A 16,422-nucleotide genomic window follows, 5' to 3' on the forward strand; every position below is an offset into this window, starting at 1 on the left:
TCTGGCTAAACCCTTTGTCCCCTGGCCTGTGAGGGCAGAGGGACCTGCCCGCTATCCCTGTCTTGGGAAGTATCAGGGCAAAGATGTGAGCCCTCAGCCCTGTAGGCTGCTCAAGATCGGGGCTAGAAGAAATTTACAATGGGGAAGGAAAACATAAAAGCCCAAGAGATCCCATGCCCCAGGACCCGTCCGCCCCATCCCTGCTCCATCTGCCCCAACTCACCCCAGGGAGGGGCTCCCCAGTGTGCAAGTGGGTCCGGCCCTGAGGCTGCGGGGACTCTTGCAGCTGCTGCTGCTGCTGCTGCTGCCGCCGCCGCCGCCGGCGCCGCCGCCGCCTTCCCGCCGCTGCGCTCTCAGTCCATCTCGGTGCAGTGCCAGTTGCCACCGCCGCGCCGAGCCCGGGAGAAGGAGGGCGGTCCCCAGATTGGGTGTGTGCTGCCTGGCGGTCCCGGACCCGCCTCCCTGCCGCCCCTTCAGCACTACGGACAGCGGCCAGCCCGCGTGCTCCCCGCTCCCGCACCGAGCCGGGCCAAGAGGAGCCCTGCGCTCCGCTCCCCTCGGGTCAGTCAGCCTGAGCACAGCAGGGGTGCCGCGCACCACGTCCACATTCCTCCAGCTTCCTCCCCACTCTCCGGAGGAGGCCGCCTCCACCCACCAAGGTCCCGCTCCGAGACCGAAGGGGGCCGCGTGCGAGGCCACCCTCCAGGCCCCCAAGGACCAGACGCGCCTCCTCCACCCTCGTCCCGAGCAGGGATTAGTGCTCTCCTCCCGCCCAGAGGGCTAGACAAAGGCGACCTCTCTGTGGCGGGAAGCGCAGCTCAGCCTCTTAAAATGCGAGAGCAAGGCCCGGAACCCAACCCGGCACTAAGGGCGCTGTCGTGGCCCAATCAAGGCCAAAGAGGGCTGGCCCTTCCGCCTGGGCCCAGTGGGGGCGGGGTCCCTTGAGTGGACTTTGGCATAAGCTCTCATTTCTCACTGTCATATGCCCTGAGCTTGCAAGGAGTTAACCAGTCAAGAGTCTGCCTTGGGAACTAGGGGAGGGAGGGCCCTTGGGGTCCCATCCCCTCCTGGAATCCAATTTCCTCCCCCACATCCTTGCTGCCGGAGCCTCAACCAACCAACAGATGGGACTACTGGTGCCTGGTGACATCACACACAACCGCTTCCACTTTTTCATCTCTGTTCAAATCCCTCCCACTGCTCCTCGCCCCCAGCTAGGAAAGTCCCAGAATGAGGGGGGAGAGGAGTCCTGGTTCTGACTTTGCCTGGGCCACAGACTAGAAACATGACCTGGGCCACCCTGACCTCTGTCCTCAGTGAGCCTCAGGTTCTCCTTTGGGACATGGGGGTGCAGTGGGACTCCTCCTGGTTCCGTCTGAGATAACCTGCCCTGTCTGTCTAGCCAAGCAGAGGGGAATCCACAGACTGGATGCCCCAAGACCCACTCATCTCATGGCCTCACTCAGGCCTTTCTGGAGTCCGAGATGAGGTGCTCCTTCTCTTCACTGGACTAAACCAGAAACTCTTGGCTAATTATTTTTAAAGCAACCACAACTTTTATGCCTCATTAATTTGAATCCAAAGACATCTTCATTTTTACCATTTGGTTGAGCTCCCCGCTGTTTGAAGGGGAAACCCACATGGAATGAATTTAAGTTGAAGTTAATAAATGCTGTCCAAGCAGGCATGAGGGACTCTGCTCAAACATTCAGGGATCATGGCTGCTGCACAAAGAGCACAGAGCTGAAATATTCACGAAGGGCACTGCAAGAACAGGAATGGGCATTCGCCATCCAGGAAACATGGCAGGCAGGGGGCAGGGGCTCCTTCAGTTTTCACATCAAGGAATAATAATCACAATCCACATGTGATGCATTAAAAAATAAATCAAACTACTACCTCTACAGTCTTTTAACTTAACATCTTTTTTTCTCCTTTGAAAATTACTTCCAAGAGCTTTTTTGTTTAAGTAGCATGCTATCAAAATCCAAAGATAGGAAACAAGTCAGGTGCCAGGAGCACCAGGTTATGTGGGCTTCCTGCTGCAATGGTCACAGGCATCAGATGGGGGGATGAGGCGCCCAACAGCCTTCCAACACCCAACATATGCCAAAGGGACTAGTGACACTGATGAGGAGAGTCTCAAGTCTTTCTTTGTGCCTTTTCTCACTTGGAATAGAATTTCTTGAAGATTTTGTGACAAAGGATCCCTTCAATTTAATTCCTTTAATTGTCTAGCTTACAGACATTTAGCAATCAACAGGATGCCCTTGCCTTTCAGGAGACCAGTGAGGCATCCAGCAAAGCCCATTTTCTACACACACACAAACAAACATACACACACACACACACCCACACACACCCACACTCACACAAAGCGCAGAATTTCTACTGATATGACATGCTCACATTTATACTGAAGACCCCTAAAAATTCAGGGTTTGGAACTAATAGAAACAATCCAAGCCATACAACAAGATTTTAAATTTGACTTCACTTATTCTCTAGGTTCTGGAAAAGCCTAAAACTGGAACGCATTCCATTGATTCTCATCCACTCCTACTCCAGGCCCTCTTCCTCCCTCTGCCCCAGGGCTCAGGCTCTTTGACCTTCTCACTAAACACTCATCCTGGTGGGCAGACTATGACTGCCACTGCTGCTGAAAGCTAGTAAGCCACCTGACCTGCCTGGAACGCCACCTTTACTACCGACGTTGCTGTTAAATCCCAACCAAATCCACCCTTTGCCCTCCCAGCCCAGCTGCACTTCACTCCCTCTGTCATGCCCTGACGACACGAGCATGTCTGTGCTTGTCCCTCCTCCTCCCTCACAACCAGCCTGCCCCAGGTTCCACCAGCACTCTCTTGGCCCATTCTTTCCTTCTGACCTTGCTGGGGACAGCGACCTACGCCTCCTCCTCTCTCCCTTGTCCAACATGGCAGCCTACTCCCTGGGCCCCTGCCTCCTCTCTTAACCTTCTCTCTGGCCACATGACTCTTCCTAAGACACCTGGGATAGCCTGTCACTACCCCTGTTACAAACCTAAAATGCCACCAACCTGCTACTGACCAAGTAAGGTTCAACTTCCCAGCCTGACCCTGAGGGTCCCAGGTAGACATCCTATCTCTACATCATCTCCGAGGACTCCCTAAAGACAGCTCTGACCTCTGGCCATGATATCTCAAGTCTTTGCCCCATGACCTTGACTGTCCTTTGTCAACTCTGAGCCTCTGCTCCACGATCCCTCACCTGGAATTCAGGTTCCCTGTCCACCCACTGGAACTGCAGAGCCCTTAATCCAGAAGTGCTCCCAAGTGCTGCTGTGGCCAGTGCTGGGCCTGGTGCCACGGGGTGCATGCTCACTGTCCTGGGGCATGGCTCCTCACCTTGGCCTCCACCTCTACCTCCTTGAGCCCCCAGGGCACTCCCTGCCAGGACCATGCTCTAGCCACTTAATCATTCCAACCATCCATACTGCTACCTATTTGCTCCATGCCCAGGCATCCTACCCCTCCAGAAAGTCTACAAGAGTCTCTGTCTTCTGTTTTTGTGGACACCTGTCAGTTCCCAGCAAAGTGTTCATAGTACTATTGAGAGGTGCTCAACAGTTCTTGAATGAGCAAACCCAGCACAGGTAATACCAAGAATGGCAAAACTTTAAATCTGCTCTTGAATTTTATCTAATTCATAGTCTCTCTCTCTCTCCTCACACCCAGGCCACATCCTGCCAAGCCAACCTTGGGATGACAGACAGGGGAGAAAGGCTCTAGGCTGCCACAGAATCCACAGAACAAGTTCCTTGCCAATGGGTGATAAAGACAAGACTGAAAAGGCGTTCTGCATATGTTATTACATAGCTGTTTTCAGAACCCTTCAAATAACTCTGAAACCAAATGGCAGGACAAATTGGAACCCACCGAACAGGCCGAGTAACCTATTCTCACCATAGTAATGCCTCAAAAACACAGCTGCTGCCAGTGACTGCTCCACAGGAGTGGTGAGGGGATGGGTAAGCCACAATTCACTTTCTGCAGAATGGAAAATGTATTTACTGATTTCACCAAAGTAGTAACTGACATCTAAGAACAAAGCAAACTAACAATCAGCTTTTAAAAAGATTAGATATGAAATCAGGCAGGGGATGGACTCCTAGCTCTGTTACTCACTAGCCATGAAACCCAGGGCAAGTCGCTTTCTCACTTTGGGGCTAAGTTTCCTTATCTGTATTAAGGCGGCATTGGATCAACTAATTCTTGCAGTCTCTTTTAGCACTAAAAACACAATGGCTCTTCAAAAATAAACCTTTGCATATATAGTTTTTTGACAAAGGTGCCAAGACCATTCAGTGGGGAAAGGACAGTCTTTTCAACAAATGGTGCTGGGAAAACTGCATATTCATGTGCAAAAGAATGAAGTTGGACCCTACCCAACACCGTATACAACAATTAACTCAAAATGGATCAAAAACCTAAATGTAAGACCTAAAGTAATAAAACTCTTAGAAGAAAACATAGGAAAAAAGCATCATGACATTGGATTTGGCAATGATTTCGTCGATATGACACTAAATGCATAGGTAGCAAAAGAAAAAATAGACAAACTGGATTTGATGAAAATTAAAAACTTCTGTGCATCAAAGGATGCTATCAAACAGAATAAAAAGGAAATCCACAGAATAGGAGAAAATATTTGCAAATCATGTATCTGATACAAGATTAACAACCAGAATATATAAAGAACTCCTAAAATTCAACAACAAAAAAAAACCTGATTCAAAAATGGGCAAAAGACGTGAAAAGACATTTCTCCAAAGAAGACATAAAAATGGGCAATAAACACATGAAAAATTGCTGAACATGACCAAACATTAGAGAAATGCAAATCAAAACCACAATGAGATATCACCTCACATCCAATAGGATGGGTACTATTAAAAAAAAAAAAAAACCAAAACAGAAAATAACAAGTGTTAGCGAGGATGTAGAGAAACTGGGACACTTGTGCACTGTTGGTGGGAATATAAAATGGTGCAGCTGCCATGGAAAACAGTATAGCAGTTCCTTGAAAACTTAAAAACAGAATTATCATATAGTCAAGTCAATTCTACTTCTGGGTATATACCCAAAAGAACTGAAAGCAAGGTCTGGAAGAGATATGTGTACACCCAAGTTCACAGCAGCATTATTTACAACAGCCAAAAGGTGGAAGCAACCCAAGCCTCCACTGATAGATGCATGGAGAAGTGAAATGTGATATATATATATATAAAGGAATATTACTCAGCCTTAAAAAGGCAGGAAATTCTGACACATGCTACAGCATGGGTGAACCTTGAAAACGCTATGCTAAGTGAAATAAGCCAGTCACAAAAAGACAAATATTGTATGATTCCACTTATCATACAAGGTACCTAGGGTAATCAAAATTATAGAGACAGAAAGGAGAATGGTGATTGTCAGGGGCTGAAGGAGGAAACAGAGAATTAGTGTTTAACGGGTATAGTGTTTCACTTGTACAAGAAAAAAGGGCTCTGGAATGGATGGTGGTGATGGTTGCACAACAATATGAATGTACTTGATAATCCTGAACTGTGCACTTAAAAATGGTTAAGATTATTCAACTACTCTGAGTTTTCGGGGGGGGAAAAAAAGGTCAAGATGGCAAATTTTATGTTATGTATATTTTACCACAATAAAAATACTTTTAACCCCAAATATATATATATATATAAACAAAATATATATATATTATATATAAGTATATAAATAGTAACAAAAATATATATAACAGAGAGTGAAAGAATTTAAAAAATATTAGGTAGTTAATTGAGCTTAATATAAGTCATTTCCCTTGTAAATATGTTTACAGTGTTTAAAAACTTGTGATATACAAGGAGTAAAAATAGGAAAACAAAAAAGTTCAACCTCAAATACTATCCTTGTCACCCTAACTGACCAAGGGGCTCTCAGTTAGGGTGACCCAAGCCCAGGAGATCAGCATTTCCCTCTGCAGTTGCCAAGCAGCCACATCTCCAGACATCTGGGGCCTTGTATCCTCACAGCTCCTAGGAAGTTCTCAAAGACTTAATGTTCTCCCCACATGAAGCCCAGGGGCGGTTAGGGAAACCAAAGAAAACACTGCAGAAGACAAATGTAAATTTTCAAAAATACAGATGGCTGAAATGTCAAGAGCCAGTGAGAAGAGCCATTTGGCATATCTAGTGTGTCCTAAGCAGCTTGATTGGAGAGAAGCTTTACTTCAAAATAACTATGATTAATAAGTTAAAAAAAAGAAAGGAAAAAAGGGACAAAATGGATATATGGATGGAACATTTCAACAGTACTGGAAATCTATAAAAATAATCAAATGGACATTCTAGGATTTAAAAATATAGTATCTGAGATTGAATTCACTGAATAGGTTTCACAGCAGAATGGGTGAAGCAGAAAGCAGGATTACTGAAGTCAAAGCCTGGTTAATCGAAAATATCCAGAGATAAAAAGATGGAAAAGACAGAACAGAGCATAAAAGACATGTGGGAGATAGTCCAAAGGTCTGACATACACATAATTCGAGTCCCACAAGAGGAAGAGAGAAGAGAGAATATAGGTTAGAAGCAGTCATGGAAGAAATAATGGCCATGAATTTTCCCAGATCTGATGAAAGACATTGGCCCACAGATTCAACAAGTTCAGTGGGCCTCAAGAAGGAGAATTATAGATCAAACCTTACCTAAGCACATTACAGTCAGTCCTAAAAAACCAAATATAGAGGAAAGAAACCTTAAAAGAGGCTGGAGAAAATAAAAAAGGTGCATTATTTTCAAAGAAGCAATAAGACTGTTGTCTTTTTGATATAAAATACAGAAGAGGGAAGACGACAGGATCTTTGAAGCTTAAAAAAGGAGGGAAGGAGGGGTTGAGGGAGGAAAGGAAGGAGGAAGGAAGCTCTGCTAATTTAGAATTCTATTCCCAGTGAAAAGATCCTTCAAAAATTAAGGCGAAATAAAGATGTTTTCAGGCAAAATAGAAAACAAAAAGTAAAGAATTCACTGCCAGCCAACATGCATCACAAGAAATACTAAAAGAGTTCTTTAGACTGAAGGAAAATGGTCCTAGACGGAAGCAAAGAAATGCAGAAAGGGATAAGAACATCAAAATTGTTTTTTTAAAATGTAGATAAATATTGTTTAAAACAACAACAATCATAATGCTTTGTGGCATTTATAACATATGAGTAAAATATATAACAGTAATATGAAGAGTGAGAAGGGATAAATGGAATTTAACATGTGAGGTTCTTAAATTGTTTGGGAAGTGGCAAAAGTACTAATTTAAATTAGACTATAATATATCAAAGATTCATATCATAATCTCTTTTCTTAAAAGAGTGAAAGTACAAACAAGAATGAATAGAGAGAATGAAATAATTAAAAAAATGATTAATAATAAAAAAAATGAGAGAGAAGGAACATCGATATTGTCACATGTGTTGGAATTTCCTTCCTTTTTGTGGCTAATAACATTCCATTGTATGGCTATGCCAAATTTTGTTCATCCCTTCATCATTGGTGGACGCTAGGACTGCTTCCATCTTTTGCCTATTGTGAATAATGCTTCTATGAACATTGATGTACAATCTAAATCACTTTTAGATCAACTTTTTAGTTGAAATACAACCTTAATCACTCTTACCTTCAGTTTTCAGACAATGTGGTAGACAGGATGGGGCAGAGAACCTGAAGTCAGGTAGACCTCGGTTCAAAGCTAGGCTCTGCCACTTACTACCTCAGGGACTGTGGGCAAGTTACTTGGAGGCTCACACACCAAGCACGTACAAATGCCAGGCACACAGCAGGCACACATGGCAGCGATTATTAATGTTACTTTCAGGAGCTCAGAGCACCTCTCTGATGTCAGGCGGGCTGGGGAATGTTAGAGACTCTGGGTCCTCACGGTGCTCGTGTAATAGATACCTGAGACTTGTGCTTTTCATATTGTTCATTTTCTCCCCAACAGACGAGAAGACAAACCAAAACTTATAACAGCTGCCAATCAATGTTTATCTCTATAAAACACATTGTCAACCAATGATAATTGGCCAAAGAGTATTTTACATTTTGCTTGAAAATTCAGTTTCGATTCATCTTACTTTAACTGCCATGTGTTGGTGGCAAACCCAGATTATGAATGATTCATGCATAGACACAATGACTAATTAAACCCAAAAGAGATTATTCATTAAAAAATATAAATGCAAACTTTTTACCCACGGGCTTGCAAGTAGATGTCTGCAGGAAGCATTTGTAGGAAGGTTTATAACCTCAGCTTCTTCAGTGAACAATACTGCAGCTGGCAGATGAAAAAAATACTTGTATTCACACACTCTTTCTTATCATGTAAACCACAGTGATTGAAGCATCTGTACGTGGTTCCTAAATACTTAGTTTTTTGCTGTTTTGATAAATGTTTATGGATTTTTTTTATCATCAGCCCTCTGAGTCTATTGCTCTATTTTGGTGATATCTATCTATACACCCATTGATTTGGGGACAGAGAAGGAGGCTACCTGGGTTCTTAATCAAACCATTTACTGCCAAGACTCCTGAAATTCCCGCTGGTCTGGGAGATAACTGTGACCCTCTCAGTCTCACTGCTCTGCCATTCCATAATTCATTTTTCTCTATCCACAAAATCGAATTAAGATTGACAACATATTTCATAAGTCTATGGCATAGATATCATAAGGAGACAGAACTAACTGCATATAGAATCTCACAATACACCTAAGCTCTTGCAACCTGGATAAGGGCAGTGTTTGAAACAGGAATCACACCGGCCTTGACGGTCAAAGACCTTCCAAACAATGCAAACAATTCAAATACCAATCATCAGATCCTATTCCCCTTAGTTTCAGGGCAGCCATGTGATACAATGAGGCAAGCATAGAGATAACAGAAGAAACATCCCTTAACTGATTTTTAAAGAGTTGATCCAAAAGCTTATCGTCTTGAACAACCCTTAATCACATTTGCCAGTGGATTCTCAGCAAGTTACCACAACTCAAACAACAAGAAAAAATTTAACCTATTAAGTATTCCCCCATCTTTTTCTTTTTTTTTTTTTTTGTAAAATGCAGTTTCCTACATCCCTTCAGGCTTGCTTTTATCATTTTGCTTAGAGTCTTGTTGAAATACTGCCTGAAAGCTATGGGCACACAGTTTAAGAAAGGAAACAGCAGTAGAAACCAGAGCAAGCAAACACACGCACACACTCCAAATCCAGGCCCCAAACAGATCTCCTTACATTCTCAGGACTAACATGGAGCCTCTGGCTCTGTCCTCGTTCCCGTCTCCCTCCAAATCCATCATTGGGTCGTGTGTGTGTGGAAACGCTCTACAAAGCAGGTGACGGAGTTTCAAGTCGTCAAATCTTTTCTACCCCTTCTCTCTCTCTCTCTCTCTCCCTAAAAAGGGAATCAATAGCAGTGCCATGTACTTTCATGGGGCTACATAGGCAAGTCTTTCCGGAACTCTGGAATGCCTGCAGGCTGAGGGTGAAACTTGAGAGGACACAGAGAATAAACCCCGGGCGTCATCCAGCCAACCTCTGCCTCCAGCCCGAGGAGCCCACACCCAATGGGCCACAGCAACAAAACTACAAGTCTGCCAACCCCAGGGACCCACTCCACCTTCTGCAGCCCAGTCACCTTCTAGCATGGAGAGAGAGTCGCCCCCTCAACTCTGTTCCTTTCTGATGACAGCCATTGTCACATGCATAGAGAGGCGCACAAGAAACAACACGTGTTCTCTCTGAGATTCATGTCCCGCCTACCCCCAAAAACATGGCACAAAATAAAATTAAGTTACACTCTAAAATGGAAACAGTTTCCACTGGAGGAGGGAGCAAAGCTGTTACAGAGAAAGAATATCAAGGGCAGACTCTGTTCTTAGAGAAAATTTCACTCTGCCTTGTGCAATTGGGGCTAAAACTCATGTCTGTGCACCTTCTAGTCATCGCTGCTGCCTTTCAGAAAGGCTGCACCCAAATCATCTCCAATCAAACCAGTTCTCTCCCCTTAGGGTCCTCCAGTGGACTCAAGCAAATGGTTGTTCTACATGGTGAACCAGACAGAGCTGAAATGGGTTGTCCTGGGGCTCTTTTGGTTTTTTTCTGATTTTCGTGTGCTCTGTAAGTTTGTTTTGTTTTGTGTTTTTTGCTGAGGAAGATTCGTCCTGAGCTAACATCCATGCTGATCTTCCTCTATTTTTTAGCATGTGGGCCTCCAGCACAGTATGGCTGCTAACAGAGTGGTGTAGGTCTGTGCTCAGGAACTGAACCCGGGCCGCCAAAGTGGAGCATGCTGAACTTAACCAGTAGGCCACCAGGGCTGGCCCTGTAAGTTGGTTTTTCCCTCCCTAAGTATCTGAGCTGACTTGGTGGGCTCAATGGAAAGGAAACCTCAGTCACTTGTGTTAGCTACTAGCTCCTAGAAACAGTGGAAGACGTACAACCTGGAAAGAAGATAGGTCAGACTGTTTCTAAGAGGAGGCTGACTTCACTGGCCTGAAAGCCTGGCTTTGAATGTGCCGAGGAAGTGGTTCCCACCTGCTTGCCAGGCTCAAGCCCTTCCCTTCTGGTCAGGGTTGGACTTCCTTCCAGAGTCTCTCCCTGCAACCTCCAAGATGCATCTCAGAGAAGGCACAGTAAACCCTCCAAGAGCCTCCTTTCAAGCTTAAAAATAGTGTAGTTCTTTCTAAGAGGGTGCAACAATCAAAGCTGATGTTTCATCACTCAGCCCCAGGAGCAAACCTGTCATCTTTCCCTTTGGAGCACAGTCTCTGAGACAGCTAACAGAGTCCAGGCATACCTGGCAAACAGGCTACTGGCACACCATTTTTTGCCCTTTCATGATATTGCATGTAGATTTATCCCAAGCTATTAAAAATTAATTATTCACCCCCAAAGAAGCTCTGAATCAGAAGTCAACATTTACAACTCATTAATTAACACGGTCCCTGGCATTAGAGACTCATTATACTGGAGCTACAGTGCTAATCTAATTTTACATGAAAGGAGACGTGTAATGGCAGGAGCTCTGCAAGTCTGAGCCACAGCAAAATCATTTTATGCTCCTCTTTGAATCTGTCAGATTAAATCATACCAAAGGCCTTGGCTGGTTTGTCAGTCACTCCAGAGCACATCTGGCCTTTGGACTGAGGGCCCCAAGTAAAAGGGGCGTAATACAGCTAAGAGGCCAGGGCCTGCCTCAGCACACCATCCACCACCAGCTCTCCATGCTGCAAAGGGGTGGGTCCTCTCTACTGAAGGGTTATCGCTGGAGGAAAATATTCCATGGGAACTGGGTGGGATTCTTCAGAGAGATTAACGTGGCACTGGGGAAACAGGAGACAAAAGGAGATGGTATCATTCTTTTCCCTTCCCCTTTCCTACTCAGCAGGAGAGGACACGTTGCAGCTGATCAAAGTGCCCCGACCACCATCATTATCACTGTCACTTGTATTGGTGCCATACGGGCCCGGCAGCCAGGCACACTGCTGACACTTTATACATCCTCACAACAGCCTGATTCTTCAAATAAAGGAACTGGGGCCGAGGAGGGTAGGGGGTTGGGTTAGATCATTTGTCCCAGGTCATGTGGAGGGAAAGTGACACAGCTGAGATGCCAGTTTGGTTGGACTCTGGTACTGAAGACACCATGAGAAACAAACAGGACAAAGAGCTTTGCTCTGCCCCTTGAAGCTCTCTCAAATCCCAATGCTTCTCTCCCTTCCCTACTGCCAACCCCCCTGCCAGCGCCACCTGTCACCTGGAGCCACTAGCCCCTCAGCCACAGTCCTGCCTTGCTCTGACACATTCTCCACCCTGCAGCCAGAGGAGCAAAGCTGAGTGTGTCAGGCTCCAGCTGGCAGCCCTTGGATCCAGTGGAGAATCTGGCTGGGAAGGCCTTTCTTGATCCATTATCTGGCCCCTGCTGGTCCTTCCAGCCTCATCTTGGGACATGCCCACCCCACCCCACCCCACCTCTCCCTGTTCCCGCCACCCTTGAACTGTCTTTAGCTCCCTGGATAGCCATGCTCTCTCCCCCTCCTCCAGGCCTCACTTTCACTTGTTTCACTGTCACTTCACTAGACTAATTCCTCCTTGCCCTTCAGGTCTCAGCTTACACATCACCTCTGCCAGGAAGCCTTCCCTGACCCGCCAAACTGGGCTGGCTGCCTCTCCTTCTGCTTCCTTTGCCAGGGTGAAGCACTGGACACACTCCACCGTGATTTTCTGTTGATTTGTCTGCCTCCCACAGCAGGCAGTGAGGTCCCTGGCAGCAGGGACTGGTTTTGTTTTCCACTAAATCCTCACCTCCTAGCACTGCCTGGTACAGAGAAACAATAAATATTGTGGAGTAAATATTTATTCTACACCAACTTAAAAAATACTAACCTCTATAAAATTTAGCAAGAAAGCACGTTGTCTAGCTCAGAAATATTAAGCACTAATATGTGCAAGGTACTGGTGCTCCGGATCTATGATTAAAATTATTCAAGGAACAAAATGTGGTCCACACTTTACATGGTTAGAGAGGAAAACTTAATCTACAGTTGAAAAGCAACCCCAAACAAAATCCCAAGGGAATATTTTAAATGAAACTAAAGCTGATTTTAAAATTTACACAGAAAAATCCCAATACCTTTTTGAAATTAAAGAACAATGAGAGAGGATTTATCCTACCAGCTGTTAAACTATTCTTTAAAGCTACAGGGATTAAATTGTGGGATACAGGCACAGGATGGATAAAGACATCAATGGCCAGTAGAGTGCTCAAAAACAGAATAAATTCTGTTGGGAAAATTAAATATACTTTTGGAAAACATAAAAATAGATACCTACTTCACACCTTGCACAACAAATTCCAGAAGGATACAATTTAAAATACACTTGTTAATGGTCCCTTCTCCCCTAAGAGATTTGAATGGCACCTTTATCGGTGAATTCCTGTAAATACATAAATCTATTTCTGGAGATGCTATCCTGGTTTTAAAAATGAAAACCCAGGATTTCCACCCACAGCAGACTCGGCTCTGTGAGACTACCCACTCGGGCTGGACCATGGACACCTGAGCCAATTCTGAAAATACTGCTTCTAAAGCCTCTTCATGGGAGGGGACAGTCATTCTAAAGGTACTCACACGCTGAAGACAACTTTTAATTAATACAGTCCTCATGATTATGATGGACATTTCTGAGACTCCAGCTCTCCTGGCCATCACCTGCCTGGTGGACCAAAACAGGCATGGCTCTGGGAAGCCCCCAGGGCCCAGGGGCAATGTTGGTGAGGAACACCAGGTTGAGAAAAGGCACATTTTGCATCAAGGTGCCACAGTTTTTCTATTTCCCAAAATAAGGAATCTTCATAAATTGCATTCTTATGCAAACATTCTCAAAGGTAAAGATTTCATATAACTTGTCTGATTTGGGGAGTAACGGTATCAGCAGTATTATAGAGTTGTTCATTTACCTTTAGACAAAAATATGCTCTCTGAACAACTCTCTCTGCTTCTGAGATGTGGTATTTCAAGACCCCAGCAGAATGAAAACAGGCAGAACTTGTGTCTGCGGTGAGCTGTCTTCCCCGATTCCCCTCGGGGTACCAATGAATAGGACATTATGTGCCCAGGTTCCCTACTCTTTGAAGGAAAGAGGACATAAGACACTGTAGTGCCTGAGAAAATATACAATCATTTTTAAAAAGGCAAAATGAGTGTTTCTTCATCAAGAAAACCTGTGTTCAGAGCCAGTCCTGATGGCCTAGGGGTCAGCATGCTCTGCTTTGGCGGCCTGGGTTCAGTTCCTGGGCACAGAACCACACCACTCCTCTGTCAGTAGCCATGCTGTGACAGCAGCTCGCATAGAAGAACAAGAAGGACTTACAACTAGAACATACAACTATGTACTGGGACTTTGGGGAGGAAGGGAAGGGGAAAAAAAGAGGAAGATTGGCAACAGATGTTAGCTTAGGGTGAATCTTTCCCAGCAAGAAAACCTGTGTTCAAACCTTCCTCAGGTTGTCCTGGGACAGTTGACTCTCCCAGCCTGGACTCTCACACACTGCTGGTGGGCATGCAAAATGGTACAACCACTTTGGAAGACAGTGTGGCTGTTTCTTGGTAGACATATATCTACCCTATGACCCAGCTATTCCACTCCTAGGTATTTACCCAAGAGAAAAGAAAGCAGATGTCCATACAAAGGCTTGGACACGAACGTTCATAGCAGTTCTATCTGTAAATAGCCAAAACCTGGAAACAACCCAAATGTCCATCAACAGGCAATGGATAAATTGGGGTGCATCCAACAACAGAATGCCATTTGGTGATGAAAAGAAACAAAGTGGCGATATGTGCAACAACGTGAAGGAATTTCAAAATAGTTAGGCTGGGTGAAAGAAGCCAAACAGGAGTATACACTGTACAATTCCATCTGTATAAGATTCTGGAAAATGCAAACTAATCTATTGTGCCAGAAAGCAGGTTAGTGGTTGCCTGGGGAGGTGGGAGGGGCTGGAGAGGAAGAACAAAAGGGCATGGGGAGTCTTTGGGGGAATGGATATGTCCATTATCTTGATTGTGATGATGGTTTCACGGGAGCATACATATGTCAATAGTTATCAAATTGTATACTTTATAGGCTTATATTGCATGTCAGTTATACCTCAGTAAAGATTTTTTTTAAACATATGTATTCTAGACAAGAAAAGAGTGGTTGGCCATCAAGAAACCCCGTGCTCCACACATCCTCTGCAATAGCCACTGTAAGCCACCAAGACCACAAGGCCCGGCACCTTCCTGTGGTCAGACCTCCCACCTCCTGCTGAAAGCCCAGCTGTCTCCTGGCTCACTTGGGCCACCGGCCCCCACACTGTCCCACCCTGGGCAGACAAGACTCCCAGTCAGCCCATACAAGGCCAGCTCATAGTCCATGGTCCATGCTGGGCCATCATTCACATTCCTTGGAGAATCTCCACCCCAAGTGGATAGGACCTTTGCAGGAGGCAGAGGTGTTCTTCTGACAGGATTCAATTTGTGATTGCAGCTCATCTTCTCAAGCTGCTTTTAGGCAGAAGGACACCAGTGCTGTAACTGATAAAAACCCAACTCACATGCTTTACTTCCCTCTCCCTGAGGTTCAACGTAACAAGACGGCTGCTATTCCAAGGAAGCAGGAGAGCACCTGGGCTTTCAGGAAGCTGCATGAATTCTTTCAAGCCGTGGCCTAGAGAGCTCCAGGGCCAGCTTCCTGGGTGTCCCCTACCAAATAATAAGCAAAACAAGTCTTACCTGTTCCTGCCCCTCACTACATTCTCATCCGGGGATGCAGCAAGGTACAGCTTTGAAGCTGCAAAAGTTTGTGTTTGGATTTCGGCGCCACCATGCATTCCCTGGACATTTCCTGAGCATTTCCCGTGTGGCAGGCCCTGCACTTGGCACTCTTCTTAGAGTCAATGGTCTAGGTGGGCAGACAGATGTTGATCACAGCAACACCACTTCCTAAGAGTGATCTCGGGCAAGGCACCGCGGTCCTCCTCTGTGGTAAGAGATAACAATCCCTCCCTCTCAGACAGACTACCCGACTCACTTGGACGGTGCTCCAGATGCGCCCTGTACAGGACCCAGCACTGCCCACTGTCAGCCTGAGCAACTAGGTGCAGGGAAAGGACATGGGGGACATCCCTTAATGGGTCTCCTTCCCTCCAAGCAGCCCAAGGTCAGAATGCTTCAACCCACTGCAAGGGCATTTCACACAAAGAAACAGAAAAAGCGTGTCTCTGGGGAGTGTAGGCTCCATTGGAGAGGTGAAGAGGTGGAACTGTGGGCACCCTCGCCGAGAGGCCCCCGAGCTCCTGCACTGGCCTCTCCACACCCACAACTCAGGTTGGGGCCTGAGCCAAAGGACAAATGACTTGGTATGGCAGGAATCATGGAGTTAACCAAATGCAGGAAGGTGGGGGAGTGGGGCTGCTGCTTTTCATTACTAGCACTATTTTCACTCCTTTCCTATGTATATGTATTAGTGGGCTAAAAGAAACATTTTTAATATTAAAATATAATTACTACATGGCATTTACTTTTGGGTTGCTTGAAACAAAGTGACTTGACACAAGTTAGAGCCACAAACACCAAAGGGATCAAATTAAAATGGCCTGGGTGCATTATAGCAGAACGTGGAAAATGCCAGAGTCACAACCCTGCAGCACTGATCCCCATCTCATAAGTGTCAGGTTTTCACACATAGTAGCGGCTGAGTAAAACTCACTCATGAGATTTTCAGCAGCTGTGCCACTCACTAGTGGCTCAATGTACCCCGGACTTATTACTGGATAATCACTTTGCCAAATTCTGAGAGGAAA

General features: G+C 45.3%; 1 protein-coding gene across 8 annotated transcripts in view; it reads right to left on the reverse strand.

Annotated features, from left to right (window-relative positions):
- OSBP2 (oxysterol binding protein 2) overlaps window positions 1–16,422 on the reverse strand; it is a 181,073-nt gene that overhangs the window by 85,814 nt on the left and 78,837 nt on the right. Inside the window, exons 1-2 of one of the 8 annotated variants that reach the window (XM_070628520.1) lie at window positions 9,709–9,778; window positions 8,269–8,351 (exon numbers count right to left, since the gene is read on the reverse strand). The exons of 5 other annotated variants lie outside the window; for them this stretch is intronic. Coding sequence is in view for 1 of the 3 variants with exons in the window: in XM_070628516.1 (XP_070484617.1) it covers window positions 8,273–8,303 (31 nt within the window). In the remaining 2 variants the exon portion in view is untranslated. Of the gene's footprint in view, window positions 1–223; window positions 834–8,268; window positions 8,352–9,708; window positions 9,779–16,422 lie in introns of those variants that run through there. 2 more of the 8 variants (XM_070628516.1, XM_070628519.1) reach the window with 2 other exon arrangements.

This window comes from Equus przewalskii, chromosome 7 (genome assembly GCF_037783145.1).
Source record: "Equus przewalskii isolate Varuska chromosome 7, EquPr2, whole genome shotgun sequence".
NCBI classification, from domain to species: Eukaryota; Metazoa; Chordata; class Mammalia; order Perissodactyla; family Equidae; genus Equus; species Equus przewalskii.